General features: G+C 37.9%; 1 protein-coding gene and 1 long non-coding RNA gene across 3 annotated transcripts in view; one reads left to right on the top strand and one right to left on the bottom strand.

Moving 5' to 3' along the window:
• LOC109285802 (uncharacterized) overlaps positions 1–15715 on the bottom strand; it is a 36050-nt gene that overhangs the window by 2225 nt on the left and 18110 nt on the right. The window contains exon 2 of the long non-coding RNA XR_002093657.2: positions 5900–5960. This is a non-coding gene — a long non-coding RNA (uncharacterized LOC109285802). The remainder of the gene's footprint in view (positions 1–5899; positions 5961–15715) is intronic.
• The window catches only part of CHN2 (chimerin 2), a 237945-nt gene that overhangs the window by 212174 nt on the left and 10056 nt on the right, over positions 1–15715 (top strand). For both annotated transcript variants that reach the window (XM_059728884.1, XM_006265246.4), the window contains 4 exons: positions 2295–2468; positions 4286–4363; positions 12917–13054; positions 14911–15016. In XM_059728884.1, coding sequence (XP_059584867.1) covers positions 2295–2468; positions 4286–4363; positions 12917–13054; positions 14911–15016 — 496 coding nt within the window. The remainder of the gene's footprint in view (positions 1–2294; positions 2469–4285; positions 4364–12916; positions 13055–14910; positions 15017–15715) is intronic.

The following is a 15715-nucleotide window of genomic DNA, read 5'->3' as shown; positions in this document are numbered from 1 at the left end:
TTTATGGAGTACCTGTGCTAAAATGTGCAGCAGTTTCAAAAAAAGATAAAATGTACCAATTCTTGATGAATTAAGGTTATAGGTACCAATCATAATTTGCTTGTATACAAATTACTACAGGCATGTTTGTTTCAAAAGTCATTGTTTTCAAATTTGCCCTGATTTCCAGGTGCTTAGGGAGAGCAGGGTCTGACAGTGAGGGGGGAGAAGGGCCTGCAGGGGGAAGAAGTTGGAGGGGCAGAGTGTAAAAGGGCCATCTGATCCCTCCAGACTTATTTTTCCTGCTGTAGCAGTGAGAGGCAGACAAATTCAAGGCATACCTCCAATAATTAGATTCTATACCTGGAAAATTATGACAAATTTATAATTTTTTGATATATAGAATCTAATTATCAGTGGATCATCATATAGTCAGGGTCAATTTATATTCAAGTAAATACAGCAGTAAGTACATGGCCTGCTTACTATATTTATCTACTCTGTCTTGACTACCTAAATCTTGGTTAGTAGCAAGGAAAAGACTATTCTAAATACATACAAAAATGAATAGTAATTTGTGGTTGAGATTATCAAGCCATAAATAAAAATGTCTTGAAATTGACCATGTGTGTCATACAGTTGGATTTATTTCCATTATTTTAAAAAAATCTTGCTTATGGAAAAGCTTAATTATTTAATATGATACCTAACACTCATACATATTAAATTACCAGCATTTAACTGTAAGTAACCAAACAATTTTATTTAACTGCACATAAAATGCTTTGAGAGAATATTGAAAGTAATAAAGGGAATATCCTAAGTGTAGCTGCCCAGATTTCCTTAAATTTTACTAAACAGTGATGTAATATGCAGAAACCTCAGAGGGTGGAGCCACATAAACTATACCTGATTCCATTAAGAATACAGAAGATTAACATTGACTAATAGTTTAATTATGTGTGATTAATAATTCAAGGAAAATAGTATTTGGATGTATTGCAAGTAGTTCAGCAAGTAAATCAGCACGCAAAACAATATTTACATAACTGGTGATGACTTCAGAAATATTAGGGCAGTTAAAAGGTTTCAGTCTAAGTGCCTTGATTATTTTTGCATACTATCAATGAAAATTACAACTGGAAACCAATCAGAATAAAAAGCAAATGTCTACAAGACAATGCAACAGATGGAGGTGGCATTTGCCTTATTGATGCCTATAAAATTATTTGGCTGACTTTGGAAACAATCAGAAAAAATTCCATTTATGGAAACCAAATATAGATATTTAAGTTAACAGAAATTCACCAGTATATTCTAGGAGATAATATGACTCTCAAATAAGATATCTGAATAGTTTTGTACTGTGCACACTTTGATTTATGCTGTGCCTTTCACAGCATTTTACATGCACTTCAGTCACCAGTGAAAAGTTGACATGTCTGAGGTGAAAGGCAGCAACCATTTAGCAGAATATAATAAGATACTGTACCTTGAATGAACCACCTGAAATAACCGCAAGAATTTAGGTGTTCATGTGATCCTTAGGACATGTTAATCCTCATAAACAGGGATCCTGGATTTCTCTGATTAAAAAAAAAAATCCCCAATTTTCAGATTAAAAAAAGTAACCCCAAATCCATATTTTTTCCGTGATTAAAATGAAACACCACATTAGTGGTAGTTATTAGTGGTTATTATTAGAAACACCACTAATAAATAAATGGTATTTATTAGTGGTGTTTCATTTTAATCACGGAAAAATGCGGATTTTGGGTTACTTTTTTTTAATGTGAAAATTGGGTTTGTTTGTTTTTTATCAGAGGAAGCCAGGATCCCTGCTCATATACTATGTATTGCTATACCAACATTCTCAGACTTAGGTATCTGAAATTCAGTAACTTAACCCCAATTTAGGCACCTGAATAAATGTTGTAGTCTGATTTCAAGTGGTATCATGATAGCTCTAAATGACTTCAGTTGGAGCTAAATATGCTCACCAATTCTAAAAATCCATGGGAAGCTCCGTACCTTGTTAACAAAACCCGTGGCATTTCAGTGTAGTTTCTGAACCTCTGTGCTCCAACTTCTCACTTCCACAGAATCCCAGCTTTGAAGTGATCCTCTCTCCATAGCTGGATGTCACCAAATCCCATCAACACTGTTCACTGAATCAGCCAGAGGAATCGCAAGAGATCAATGTGAAGAGTTTTTTGGTGTTTGCTTTTGTTTTGTGAGAAGGAAGACAGTTTTGCCCTTTGCTTGGTATAAGTTAAAGAAATCTTAATATTAATCCTGGCAAATTTTATTTACAGACTGCGGGTTAAACGTACATAAACAGTGTTCCAAATATGTACCCAATGATTGTCAACCAGACCTGAAGAGGATCAAGAGAGTCTACTGCTGTGACCTCACCACACTAGTGAAGGCCCACAATACACAAAGACCCATGGTTGTGGATTTATGCATTCGAGAAATTGAAGCAAGAGGTTTGTAAAATTTTAAAATCCATTAAGCTTGAGCACAGTGTGACCAGATCAATAACATTACCTGAATTGCAAAGAAAAAAGAACAGAAACTTACCAAAATTAAATCAACTTTGTTTTGCATGTTAAGTTAGAGAAAAATAAATATGCCCATGTGCACTGGAAGAAGATTGCAGAAATTTAGTACAAATACTACACCGTTTTGCAGCATGTAATTTCATAATGTAAATAATTTAAATCGCTTTTTTTTTTAATGTTAGGTGTATATTTTGCAAGTAATACTTAAAAGGGCAGACTTTAAAGAGAAACCTTAAGGTCATTTCTGTGTCCTTTTCATTTGTTTTTGTTTTTTTACTATTGTCAGCTATGAGGGTTTTATTTACTTTTCAAAGTAATCAGATTTTAATTCAAAACAAGTTCTGAATAATCTAGTTTTAACCTTTTCAGAATATCATATGTAAAAGAACACAGCTAATGGAAACTTCTCATACAAAATGTGAAAAAAAGATTGCAAGCTTCTCAGGATAGTAAAATTCACAGTACTTTCTGGGCTTGACTGATAAATGCCACATCCAAGACAGGTTGTCATAGCCAAAAAAACCCACTAGCTTGTGATAGGGTTTTACTAAACTGATATGCATGCCGTACTTATTAAATACCATAAAACCAACAGCAAAATGATCATATGATAATGGCTGTGTGTATGCCTTTGATAGCTAATATGTAAATTGTGATAAACTACATTCCCGTGCTAGTCATCTCTTTTGCATAGAGATCCCATAATGGTGAACTGATGACATCACAGTAATCTGCATGGCAACACACTGATATCAAACACAGAGATTTCAAAGCTACATATCTTCCATTAAAATTAACAGAAGACATGCAGTTAAATCCCCAGAATTGCTCTGCAAATCTCAGCCAGGATTATATCATCGCTGCAAGAACAAATAGATAAAAAGGCTGGATTTGAGAGGGAACATGCTTGATAATGCACTTGATATATTATTTTTACATGCATCAGTTACAACACAATTTTTTTTGTCCTCTTTAATTTTCAATAGTGTAATTGCTGTAATAACTTTTTAAAAACCTTTTTTGGAATATTGATTTTGGTCTTAGGACAACTTCAGTACCCTACAAAGGATATTGGGTGTTGGTAGATGCTCATAAAGGTATGCTCACAAGAAAAGAATCATTGAGTTAAAATAAGTAACATTCTCATTTTCTGCCACCTTCTTTCCTAGGAAAGAGGGTGTGGAGATGCTGGGAATTACTAAGAAACAGATCTCCAGTTATGAGAAGAACAGCAGGCAGGATATATTGTTGTGCAGAAGAACAGTACATACAGTACATATTGATTTGTATATCATTTAAAATTGAGAGCACAAATGGGACTGAAGGAAGGCAGAGCCAGTTGCCGGCATCTCCATTTATCATTAAGAACATGGACGTGGGGGAGAGAGAACTAAGAGCTGTAGTAGCTACAGACAAGAATACAAAAGTTTCCTAGAGAGAATGAAAAATAAATGATCATATCTTACACTGCCAACACCTGCAAATAGCAATATTTTTCATTTTCAGTTATGTATCATGCATCTGCCTAATGAAACCATAAAATGTAACTATTATCTTTTAAAATGACCTAATTCTTCTATAAAAGTTTCAGAAGTTTAGAATTTGAAATGACCTTTGCTGTATTTTATGCATGTAGTTATTACCATAAAAGAATCACCACATTTTTATTGATTTTTTTTAAGCTGTTTAAACTGAATATTTGTTAGTGATTGAAATAAACCTAATAGTTTTTTTCTTTGTAGGTTTGAAGTCAGAGGGCCTTTACAGAGTCTCAGGGTTCACTGAGCACATTGAAGATGTTAAAATGGCTTTTGATCGAGGTATGGTATTGTTAACTTTAGATAGTTTTTCAACTAAGCTTTTAGCTAAAAGTGATACTATTTTTGGTGATTTTTAGATGCTCAATTACTCTGCTGCTGAAAACCGTATATTGACATGGTATATTAACTGATGTTTGGATTATTTACTAACTTCTATAGCACTTTTCCTGGTAGTGAAACTGAATCTTACACCTGAAAGATAGGTAGTGAAGTGAAAGGTTTAGATCGGGGGTCAACAACATTTTTGGGCAGTGTGCCAAAACCAGCCACAACCTCAACTTGTAAGATGTTGGCGTGCTAGGAGTGGATGGTGTGGAAGTTGCAAGGGGTCCAGTTCTTGTTGTGGCAATGCAGCCCCAGCCCCTTCCCCAAGATGTGAGTGCCAAGCAAAATGCCTTTGCATGCCACATTCTGGCACACGTGCCAGGGGTTGCCTACCCCTGGTTCAGATAATTAGCAATAACCTAACTGAGCCTTTCACAGTTAGGTTACCAGTAAAAGTTGCTTGGATGGGGGGTTGCACTAAATAACGTACAAATTCTTCAAGATAAGAACCTAAAGGCATAACATGAGAAAAATGTGCCCAGGTCAGTTCTCTCTCACCCTTTCCCTCCCCATCCAGCTCCCCCCATCCTCCTCCTGCTATACCTTCTGAAGCAGGTAAAAATTCCCTCCTGATCCCCACAAACCCTTCCTCTCCATGTTTAGTCTCACATCCCCTCCCACCATCCCCTGGCTGACCCAGGCTGGGGAAAGCTAGTGCTGCTGCCCCACTACAGCTGGGCTGCCTGGGGATCTGGGTTCTGGTTCAGCAGAGAACAGTGGCAGCAGCAGCAGTGGGTCACTCCACCAGCCTGGTGTTCTCCACCAGCCTGGGAGCAACCGCACTGCTGTCCCCAGCTAAGCCCAGCTTCCCACACATCAGGAACAGCTTTGGAGCTCCCCCCTGCCCCAGGTCAGCTGGAGACAGCAGAAACAGCAGATGGGAGAGGGGGGGAATGGGAAGGGAGGGGGCATTCCACTGAATATGGAGGGTAGGGGACAGATTGCTAAGAGTTGGGGAGGGGTGGGAAACAGTTTCTTTCCTGATTTGGGGACTTTAAAAAGTATTTGGCAGCTCCTTCTATGGCATGGTCTGCCTGCTTGGAGCAGGGAGGGGAGGAGGGTGGAGAGAAGTGAGGGTTAGCGGGGGTAGCTGGGGGTGGGCAGCCACCCCTGCAGCACCAGTTGCTGCTCTCACGCCCCCCTTTTACTAAGTCCAGGATCTGCCTGTGCGGTGAGGTACATGGCCTACTTGGCCACCCCATGTTATGCTACGGTAAAAGCCTAGTTAGTAATGATGAAGAGATGCTACTCTGTGTTGGCAGCACAGTAGATGGATTGTGAAGAAGTGTTTTGAGTGGGAGTCTAGGAACCAAAAACTACTCTGGCATGAACTCAGTGTAGCCTTGGGCAAGCTACTGATCTTACCTGCCAGGGCTCATGCAAGGATTAGTTGTATGAGGCTTTGAAAAAAACCATAATTAGTGAAATTACCAATATAATAGTCCTTCTGTGACCATCTGAAATGGGCTGGTTACCTTCTTAGACCCCAGTCCTGCAAACACATAAAGGAAGAGTTGAATAAGTGATAGTAGAATCAAGACCATAGCAGATAAAATAGATGCATCTGTAAAGCCTTCCAAGTACAACATTTTTAAAATATGAAAATAAATGTAATGTGTATAAATAGAATGTATGAGTAAATAGAATATACAGTAATCTATTATGAAGGATTGATTTTTAAAAAGAAAAATTATCCTGCACACTGTTTTGAGGGCCCTAAGTTTTCCTGCAAAATTTTGGATATGCAGAAAATCTCCTCTCTTTACCCAGTAAAAACTTATTGTAGCTTTACATCCAGAATTCTGGGGACTTTCTTATCAAGAAAGTACCTAATGTAATGTAGGTCCTACTATACAGATTTTTTTTTTGAGACAGATAGAGTGCATTAGTCATGTTAATTTTTATCAACAAAGCACTGTCATATTAAAAGGTAAGATGATTTGTATCATAAGTTAGAATTCACAGTACAAGTTCAAAAAGCTATTTTTCAGACTTTTGGTCAATTTTAAAGCCTGCAGATCTTGCAAACCGTGCAGCCACCAACACTTTAGTTAATGGCACTATATGTACTTAAATATACATGTATATTTACTGTTCAGATTTGTGTCTAATATATTTTAACCATGATTAGGAAAAGATATTTCTTTTCTTTCCTGTCTTATGCTTATAAAGAAAAATATAATTCTTTCCCTTGTACAGTATTTTCCTTTCTACCTTCTTTCTTCAGATTTTTTTGCATTTTTAAGAGAAACATTAAAAATGTTACAGTTATCAATACACTATGCCTAAAATGTTCATAGTTCAGGAAACAATTCCTGAAGCTTCTGTGGGCTAAGAGAAGCTGACTACAAAAATGTTCTTTAAGTTATTTTTGTCAAGGTATAAATTGCAAACTTTAAAAGCAATGCATATATTTAGGTTCTGCTGGGGTCCTTTCACTGTTACTAGCAGTGGAAGCACGGGAAGGTAACCTCTGTAGATAATGTAAGGGTATCTTTGTTGTTATTTAATGGGAGGAGGGGAGGCAGAAATTGAGTAAGATACCATTGCCAGGAATGATGCCTGGAACACTGGAATGGATGATAAAGGTGGCTGATGAGGAGTCTGACCCCACACAGAACGATACTGGGGAGAAGGGGCTTAATCTAAGGAGAGTTCTGACATCCACTTGTAACATGCATATTTTATTCCTAAATCAAGATAAAAGGCAGGATAGGAAACTATCTGTAGGAAGGGATTTCAAGAATAACTCCATCCCAAGAGAACTAAAATGGAATTGTTGACTGCCTGCTGCCTAGAAGGCTACTAGAAAGGTAGAGAACAAAGCCACTAAACCTCACTGCCTCTCTGCTTCAGCTTCAGGGCTGAAAAGAGAGTTGAGGTGCTCGCTTGCTCCTTCTCCCCTATAGTTCAGCCTCCTCCCCCACCCAGAGCCTGGAGCCAGAAAGTTGGGAGGAAAGAGTGATTGGCTCTCTGGTGCTCAGGCCACTGAGCCAGGATGGAGATAGGGAGCTGAGGATCAGTGCACTCAGCTGCAGCAAATCTCCCAGAAGGCTTTTATCAAATATCGCTTTCTGCACTGATGAAAGGACTAATAAAAGCACCTACAGGAAAGCAAGCAGGCGGCCATGGTTCAGTGTGCAAAATAGAAAATAAAACATTTTTGGCTAAATTGAAATTTTCCTATGGAAAAGAAAAGCTTTTTGTGTGAAAAATCATTTTGATGGAAAAGTCCTGACCCTTTCTGCGCTCAAAATGCACACACACTGCAACCAGCAGATGATGGCCAGCTTTTCAACTACCATATTTGCAACTGTGTTTTTAGATCAACAACAAACTCAAGTCCAGCTGGCTCTGCAATCCTGGTACAGAGAGAGGCTGCTAAGGATGAATAGGAAAATGGAGCACCTGTCTTCCAAGAGGAGACTGAAAAAACTTGGATTGTTTAGCCTAGCAAAGCAAAGGTTGAGAGGATGTGATTGTTCTTTATAAATACATTAATGTAAAGAGAATTATGTACCAGGGAGGAAAAAGGAACAACTTAAGGACAGTATTGGTACCAAAAATAAATGGGTATAAGCTGCTATGAATACATGCAGGTTAAAATTTAAAGTTTCTAACTAACCAGAGTGAACTTCTGCAGTAGACTTCCAGACGGCATAAAAGGGGCAATTGACCTCAACTAGTTTTAAAATGGAGGTTGATCATTGTATGAAAGGCATTATATGATGGTTGCTAGAGAGAGCTGGGGGTTAGAAACGGGCAGCATGCAGATAAACGTGGGCTTTGAATCCCTGGGGACAAGCAGCAGTGGCACACCTTGCACCACATCTGCTTTTCCCTAGGGAATAACCATACCACGCACGCTTTGACGCACAGCAAGTTATCCTGGGGGCAGTAGGGGAGGCTGGGGCCAGCACTGCGCTGGCCCCAGCAGCCTTACCCGGCGTCCTGGCCGCCTCCCGGAGCTACAGACATGGTGCTCCTGCCAGGTGGAGCCTGGCTGGCAGCCGCAGCCAGGGGTCAAAAAAATCTGCAGAAAAAAAAAATGGAGCAGTGCACGCACAGGCAGTGTGCCCTTGGAGCACAGAGAATACCTCGGTGTGCAGTATGTGGCACTGCAGACATGTTTGTGGTGCCACATACCGCACGGCCACACTTATCTGGACGTGCCCAGGAGGTTCTTTTCAGTTCCATGTTTCTAACTCGGTCTGTGACACGTGGCTAGAATGCTGGCTACCGCTGCAGCACCACTGCTAATAATTCTCTTAAGAAACAGCCACGTTAATTTTACACTGCTGGATCCCTTTAATTTTTAGTACTCGGCATACAGTATCTGAAACAACAGCCTAAAAGGAAGTGAATTCATTACAAATTCTGAAACTTATACCCTCTTCATCAGGCCCTAAGAAACAAAAGGAAGTTCAAAGTTTTGACTAATATTGTAGGCCAAACTCGGTTGCCTTAATAAACCTGCCCACATTGTATGACTTCAAGGGTAGTTGTGAGCCATAATGAAGCCATATTATGGTTCTTTTCGTAGCTGATTGTCCTATATTTTTTAAGGGACAGTGACATTTCACAAAAGTAATACTATATAAATAGAAGAGCTGAAATATGAAATTGGTGTAATTGGAAGAGAATATTATCTCAGGATATATTTTTCAATCTAATAAATGAGGATGAAGTTGAGAGAGAGTTGGGTTTTTTTAAATGGAAGAAATTCTTATTGTTTTCTAAGATCCCTTTTCACTGCCAAAATGATGTAAATGGCCATAGTGTATATAAGAATTAGGCTCACTGGGGCTGTGACAATGTTCTATTTTACTGATTTCTTAATGAGAATGAAAGGAATAATGTGGATTTATTTAACCGGATGAATGTTGGTGCTATAGAGCAACAGTTGCTCTCTGTGCTGTTGTTGATCTGCTGCATTCTGATAGCATAGAAAACAGTCATTGTGTCATTTATCTACAGAGTTGCCATTGTAGTAAATGTACTCTGTCCTTTTATTATTTGCTGTTGTTTATCTTATTGGTTGATATCTTTTATTTCTAAATTGTTATGCTGTTATGTACTTTGTACCTTCTAAAACTTTTATTAGTATGATATCAATGGTGCTTCTAAAACCCTGGCAAATTACAGATCTGATAAAAATCAGAAAGGGACAAATCCTGAAATCCTTAGCTTGTCCAAAAGTCACTGCCATTGGATTTGGCCCAATAAGAAATGGACATCATGGGAAAAAATGTCTTGGTAGAAGTTAATATTGTATTCAGTAATATTAATAATTCAATATTGAATGCGCATAGCCAGAAAACAATATCGATTCCAATTCCTTTCCCAATACATTATTATTTGTATTGTACCTAAAGTGTATTAGGCCCTTTGTACAGCATAGAAAAGACATAGCCCTTGACTTGAAGAGACGTGGCCACTCTTAGACATAGCATAACAAAGAGAAGTGGGAGGGTCAAGGAACAAGGAAAGAATTGTTGGGTGGAAGAAAGAGTAGGAAAATGTAAGTTGTGTTATTCTAAAAAGCCTAATTGAATGTTTACAAAATACTTAACAAAAGCTTTTCATATTGACATCAGACAACTGCTGTGTATACATGCTAGCTATGCTGTATGCCATTTTATTTTGTTACAAAGTATGGACAACTATAGAAATTCAATTTATTTTACAAGGGGACTTTTCTATATTACTCTAATGTAATAGAGAAAAAGCTTTTCTGGTTTTTATTTGGGCCCTTGACTTTGTTTGTGATGACTTCAAGCTTCATCCTTGGTGCTTTGGGGTGCTTTTTAACTTTAAAAAATTAATAAAAATAGAAATCTAGTGAACCTGAGAAAAGAGAAAATAAATGTAGTCTGCCATACTGGCTTTAAAATGACCACTAAAATATCTATTTTTAGTGTTATGCCTTTATATGTTCAAAATCTTCTCTGGTTGTATTTTCAATAGACATACACTTGTTTTTGAAGTGCTGCAGCCTTTGGCAACGGCTTTGTGATTTGTGGATTAATATGTTTTCCTTCAGTGAGCTTTAAGCAAAGAGATGAGTAAAATGCTGCTTGTGTGGCATTTACTATAGCTGAAGTGCCACTTTAAGGATGTTTGCTATACTACTCTCTAAAAAGTGCTAAATAAATAACACTTCCATTTAGTGTACTAGTGACCTGGATAATTGAAGCAACATTCTGCTTTGCCTATCTATTTTGATGCAGCTGCTGTCATCTTGAAAGCATCTATTTTTCAATGTACCATTTTTAGTGCTCAGTGTACAGCAATTAAATAGAGCTGTCCAAAACAGTGCTTTATAATGTAAAGCTACCATGCCTAGTAGTGCAGATAAACAAAAGATTGGGGCAGAGTAAACATTCTCTGAGGAGCATTGATACTGTATTCAACTAGTGCTGATAGATGTATTAAAAAGGCTGCTTGTTTTCAAGTCTTTAGCATATAATTTCCTCTTGATGAGCATACATGTTGCTCCTATTAATCTTAATGAGTATCCCTTTGAGATTAATGCCATAGGTTTGTACAGGACCTTAAGAATCAACATGAATAGTTTTGTCCTGCAGTGAAAATATAAATTGAAACCTTTTCAGCAGTATATTACCCTTCAAGAAGCCTTTGTTGTCCCCACCTTAGAAATCATGCCTCAAGCACTTATCTACCGAAGTGGCTACATGCTTCCCATTACCATAGGATCCAGCATTCCACTATTTTAATTATTTAAGTTCACAACACCCTTGTGAAGTAGGAAAGTGAGATCATCATCAGTTTACAGATTTGTAGTTGATAATAAAGAGAATAAGAGACTTGTTCCAGGCCACATATGAAGCTTGTTGTGGAGCCAGGAATTAGGTCAGTCCTCTCAAGATGCTAGCCAGCACCCCAACCAATGTGATTTTCCTTTCTTAAGACTGAGTATGCCATACATTCATTGAGGCTGGTGCAAATAAAGGGTGAGCCTGTCACTTGTGGGTGTAGGGGAAAGAGTTAGAGTTATCTAATAATTTTTAGACTGGAAAAATGTGGACATGAAGGTTACAGGGGGGAAGTTGCACACACACAAATAGTGTTAATGAATGTGACAAAGATGTGTCAATTAAGGTGTCAATTAATGTGACAAGGATGTGGCCTGAAAAGGAAAAGTGCTACTTGAAGCCCATGAGCTAGTCCCAATCTCATCCTCTTTAATAGGTGGGAAGGAGATGAGATTTATGTAGCCAGTGGTCAGCAATGTTCAGGTTGAAGGAGAAGTGGCACTAGGACACACTTGCCTACCTGTCCCAACTACTGCTTCTCCCTGCTGCCTGGCTGTGGCACAGCACAGATGAACCTCCCCATTACCCAGCTGCACTGCGAGGCAGACAGAGCCCCCTGCTGCTGAAGCACCAGACGAATGGACCAGATTCAATGGCTCCACAGGCCAGGTCTAGCCTGTGGACTATAGGTTGCTAACCTCTGATATAGGCACAGCAGAAATGGTAGCCTTGAGAACAAACAAGAATTAGAGTACACAGTGGAAAATTTTCTGCAAATAGTCATTTGAATTTGAAAACCAATTTTAATTCAAGTATGCTGACAATTTCTTGTTTTGACTTCTTTCAAACATTTGAGTGTGTTATAATTACTTGCAATAATTGCAGATTTTAAGCAAAATTATTAAAATTCTCTGAAAAGGAATTTGGATTTCTTTCTGTTGAAATATGTAATTTTTTTTGTCATTTGGGTTACATGCATCATTTAGTCATTTAAGAGAAACTGTCAGAACAGGAATACTTAAATTCAGATATTAGATGTTAAGAAATTGTTCAATTTAAAAGAAAGAGAGAGATGTTATAGAATTTCTAAGAAAAAAAGAGGCTTTTGTGATTTGCTTAAAACTGTGGCCAAGTTGATGAAACACTAGCACAGAAATTTGGAGAAGCAAGTTCTGTTCTGAATTCTGCTATTAGTCTGTTTGGTGACCTTGGGCATATCACTTTTGGGCCTCAGTTTTTCCGCATGCAAAATGATTCTTGCAACAGTTACCAAGTATCTTAAGATCTGTGAATTTAAAGAGCTACATAAAAATGAAGTACTATTTTATTTTCAATATTTAAATAGGCTAAATCCAATAAAAAATATTTCTTGGGGTCTTTCAGTCAGTACTGAACATATAAATGTGTTGATGCATTGCAGTTATTGTTAATATATTCACTAGCTTATACTGAAGATGTGAACAATCAACACCTTCTAAAAGCTGGAAAGACTTGCTTCTCATTAATACACTGGAGAGTTGGCAGTATGTTCTTATTAAAATGTTCCAAAAGTGTTCGGGGGGGGGGTTTAAACTTTTGGTCAGGTTGGAAGGCCTAAATCTTAATCTGTTTTTTAAAGGCCTACCTTTGCTAAAGTAAAAATTATTCTGTTTTAACAATGGTTCTCTTCCAGATGGTGACAAGGCTGATATCTCTGCCAGTATATATCCAGACATAAACATTATTGCTGGAGCACTGAAGCTGTATTTCAGAGATTTGCCGATTCCTGTAATCACCTATGATACCTACTCGAAGTTTATAGAGGCATCAAGTAAGAACTGTGTAATAACTCACATCATTCTTTAATTACATTTTCTCCTAAAAAAGTTGTGTGTGAAATAACTCAAGCCTTTCCAAAGAAGTGGAAACACACATTTTTTTGTTCATTACTCTTTTACCATATGCATCCTTTAAATGACATGCTTATATTACTGGTGATCCAGAGCCATACCCTACAACTATTAAAAATAACTGGCTAGTATAAAACAGCCTAACTTCTCTTAAGTCAAAGCTGAGGGGCTGAGCTGTTGTTTGTTCTAATGAATGGTGTTTGCACAGATGTCCTAAAATATACAATTCTGCACTGAGGGGCAAAAAGCCTCCAACAACATCTCCTGTAACTGGGCTCAGCACTAGTGAAATCCCTAGAGACAGGGAGAGAAGAATCCCTTATGTAATCTACCAGCTACAGAGTAGCATTACAGCTATTCTTTAGCTGTTTGTGTATACATAGGGATGGAGTAGCTGCCACAGTGCTTATTCCCATACGTCCATAAGACTGGAATGGTTAGTCTGCCTCACAGTGGCTGATGGGTCATGGTTAGTAAATCTATCAGACCATGACCCATCAGCCACTGTGAGGCAGCATGCAGTGAGCAACTGCAGAGCCAGGCTTTATAGTAAGCAGTGGTGCACATTTTTGTGGGAGCTCTGAAGATCTCTGTTCCTGCTGAATGGTAGATAGTAAGATAGTACTGGTTCCAAACAAAAGCCACTGGATGAAGAAGTGGGATTTGCCTATATGCCTTCTTTCATGGAGCAGTATCACACACAAAAATACTTAGTTAGAAAAACTTGCCAAAACAGAATCACCCTGAACCTAAATTAGTGTGCAGTTCAATTCTGGAAGTGTTTAAAGAATAAAGCAATTTAAGATATGTAATCAGAAATATGCATTCTTTTAATAAACGTGCCCTTATTCATTTAGTACTATACTTGAGACAAACATGCATGCATAATAAATAAGCAAAATGTCCTAAACCAGCACAGTTTCCCCTCCCCTTCCACTTTTCTTCAGATGGCTGTCCACAAGCAATCTCATGCATCTCTTACTTGCATTCCCCTGTTTCTCTTTTGACAGGGGAATTCTTCAGAGTGGTTATTTATTTCATCTGAGCCCATTATTTATAAGGTCTTTTTGTCATGTCATCCTATCAGTCCTTTTAAGCAGTGCATAAGGTTTTGTAGTCTTCTAAGGTCTAATCTCTATACACTCCAAAGTTTTGCTGACAAATCATGTAGCAGATATAATGTTGACTTTGCCCCTGATTTATGATGCCACTATTTTCTTACAGAATATATAGCTTGCGATCAGATATTCTGATGTTGCCAGCTACTATGTTACCTATATAACAATCCTCATGTCACTGTTCTCTAAAAATTTGAACATGATCAGGAGTCGCATTCTTTTTTCAGTGTTATTTCGTTTTAACCCCACTACTGAATTTTCAGTATAGTTTTGTGTATTTGAACACTGCCTCTGGAAGCAGGATTCCATTTTCCTTGACAGGTAGTACCACATAAAACCCGAGACAAAAATCCCTCCAGGCAGAATATTAAAAACACTGTAAAAGGTAGCTCAGGTGCTGCAGGCAGGCATGAAAATAACCTGAAATTACACAAAGTCTGAGTTGCTGATCACTTTACAGATTAAGACTACTTTTCCAAGGATGCAAACATAGCTGTTATCATCTTAATTTGTACATTTAAAATGTATTCTTACAAGCACATTTAAGAACTAGAGTATATTATTTTTCCTGTAAATGATTCCATAGCAGTATTCTAGCTGTATTGCATATTTACATGTGTAAAACTATAGTTATATTAATCCTGCTTTGTGTTTCATAGAAATCTCTAATCCTGATGAACGGCTAGAAGCAATCCATGAAGTGTTGATGTTACTTCCAGCTGCACACTATGAGACACTTAGATATCTAATGATTCATCTCAAAAAGTAAGTTAATCTGCATGGAAAATAATCCTTGAACAGTTTACCTCTTCTTTCTTTGAAAACGAGATGTCATATAAAGTATTGAGAAAGTCTCCATCACAGCTCAATTGCTAAAATTGCACTGCTACAAATAAGAATAAATGAGCAAAATTCATATTTTGCACTTATGCAGTATAGAGCCTTCCATTAGCAAATTTCAGAACTTCAAGTCAATTTTGTAACATCTCTGCGGGGTAGGTAATCTCTCAGATATCTAAAAATAATAGAAACACTGGGATTTTGGACAACTCACATTATCACACTATGCCTCTGTGTTCCCTCCTTGCCTTATTTAAACTGTGAGCCCTTTTGAAGTCAGGACTCTTTCTTATTACATGTTCCTATAGTGCAAAGCACAGTGAGGTCCTGATCTCAATCAGTCTCTAAATATAATGTAATACTAACAGTAAACAATGCTAATTAGAGGTGTTTATACACATGCTCTGGGAGTGGTGGGGGGGTGCTTTACTTAGAGTGGCTCTCTCTGAGAGAGTATCATGTGTATCAGTGTCCCCCACACTGAAAAAATGGTGGGGTGCTTTAACTAAAGCACATCAAATGAACTTTAAGTGCCCCTGCCGCCATTTTTCAGCATGGGGACACTAATGCACGTGATGTTGAAGTCTACTGGCGTGCGGTCAAGCAGACTTGATGAATCAATTA

The sequence above is a fragment of the Alligator mississippiensis genome, chromosome 5, assembly GCF_030867095.1.
Source record: "Alligator mississippiensis isolate rAllMis1 chromosome 5, rAllMis1, whole genome shotgun sequence".
NCBI lineage: Eukaryota > Metazoa > Chordata > Crocodylia > Alligatoridae > Alligator > Alligator mississippiensis.
Note: the sequence above shows the minus strand (reverse complement) of the source record. Positions and strands in the feature narration are given on the sequence as shown.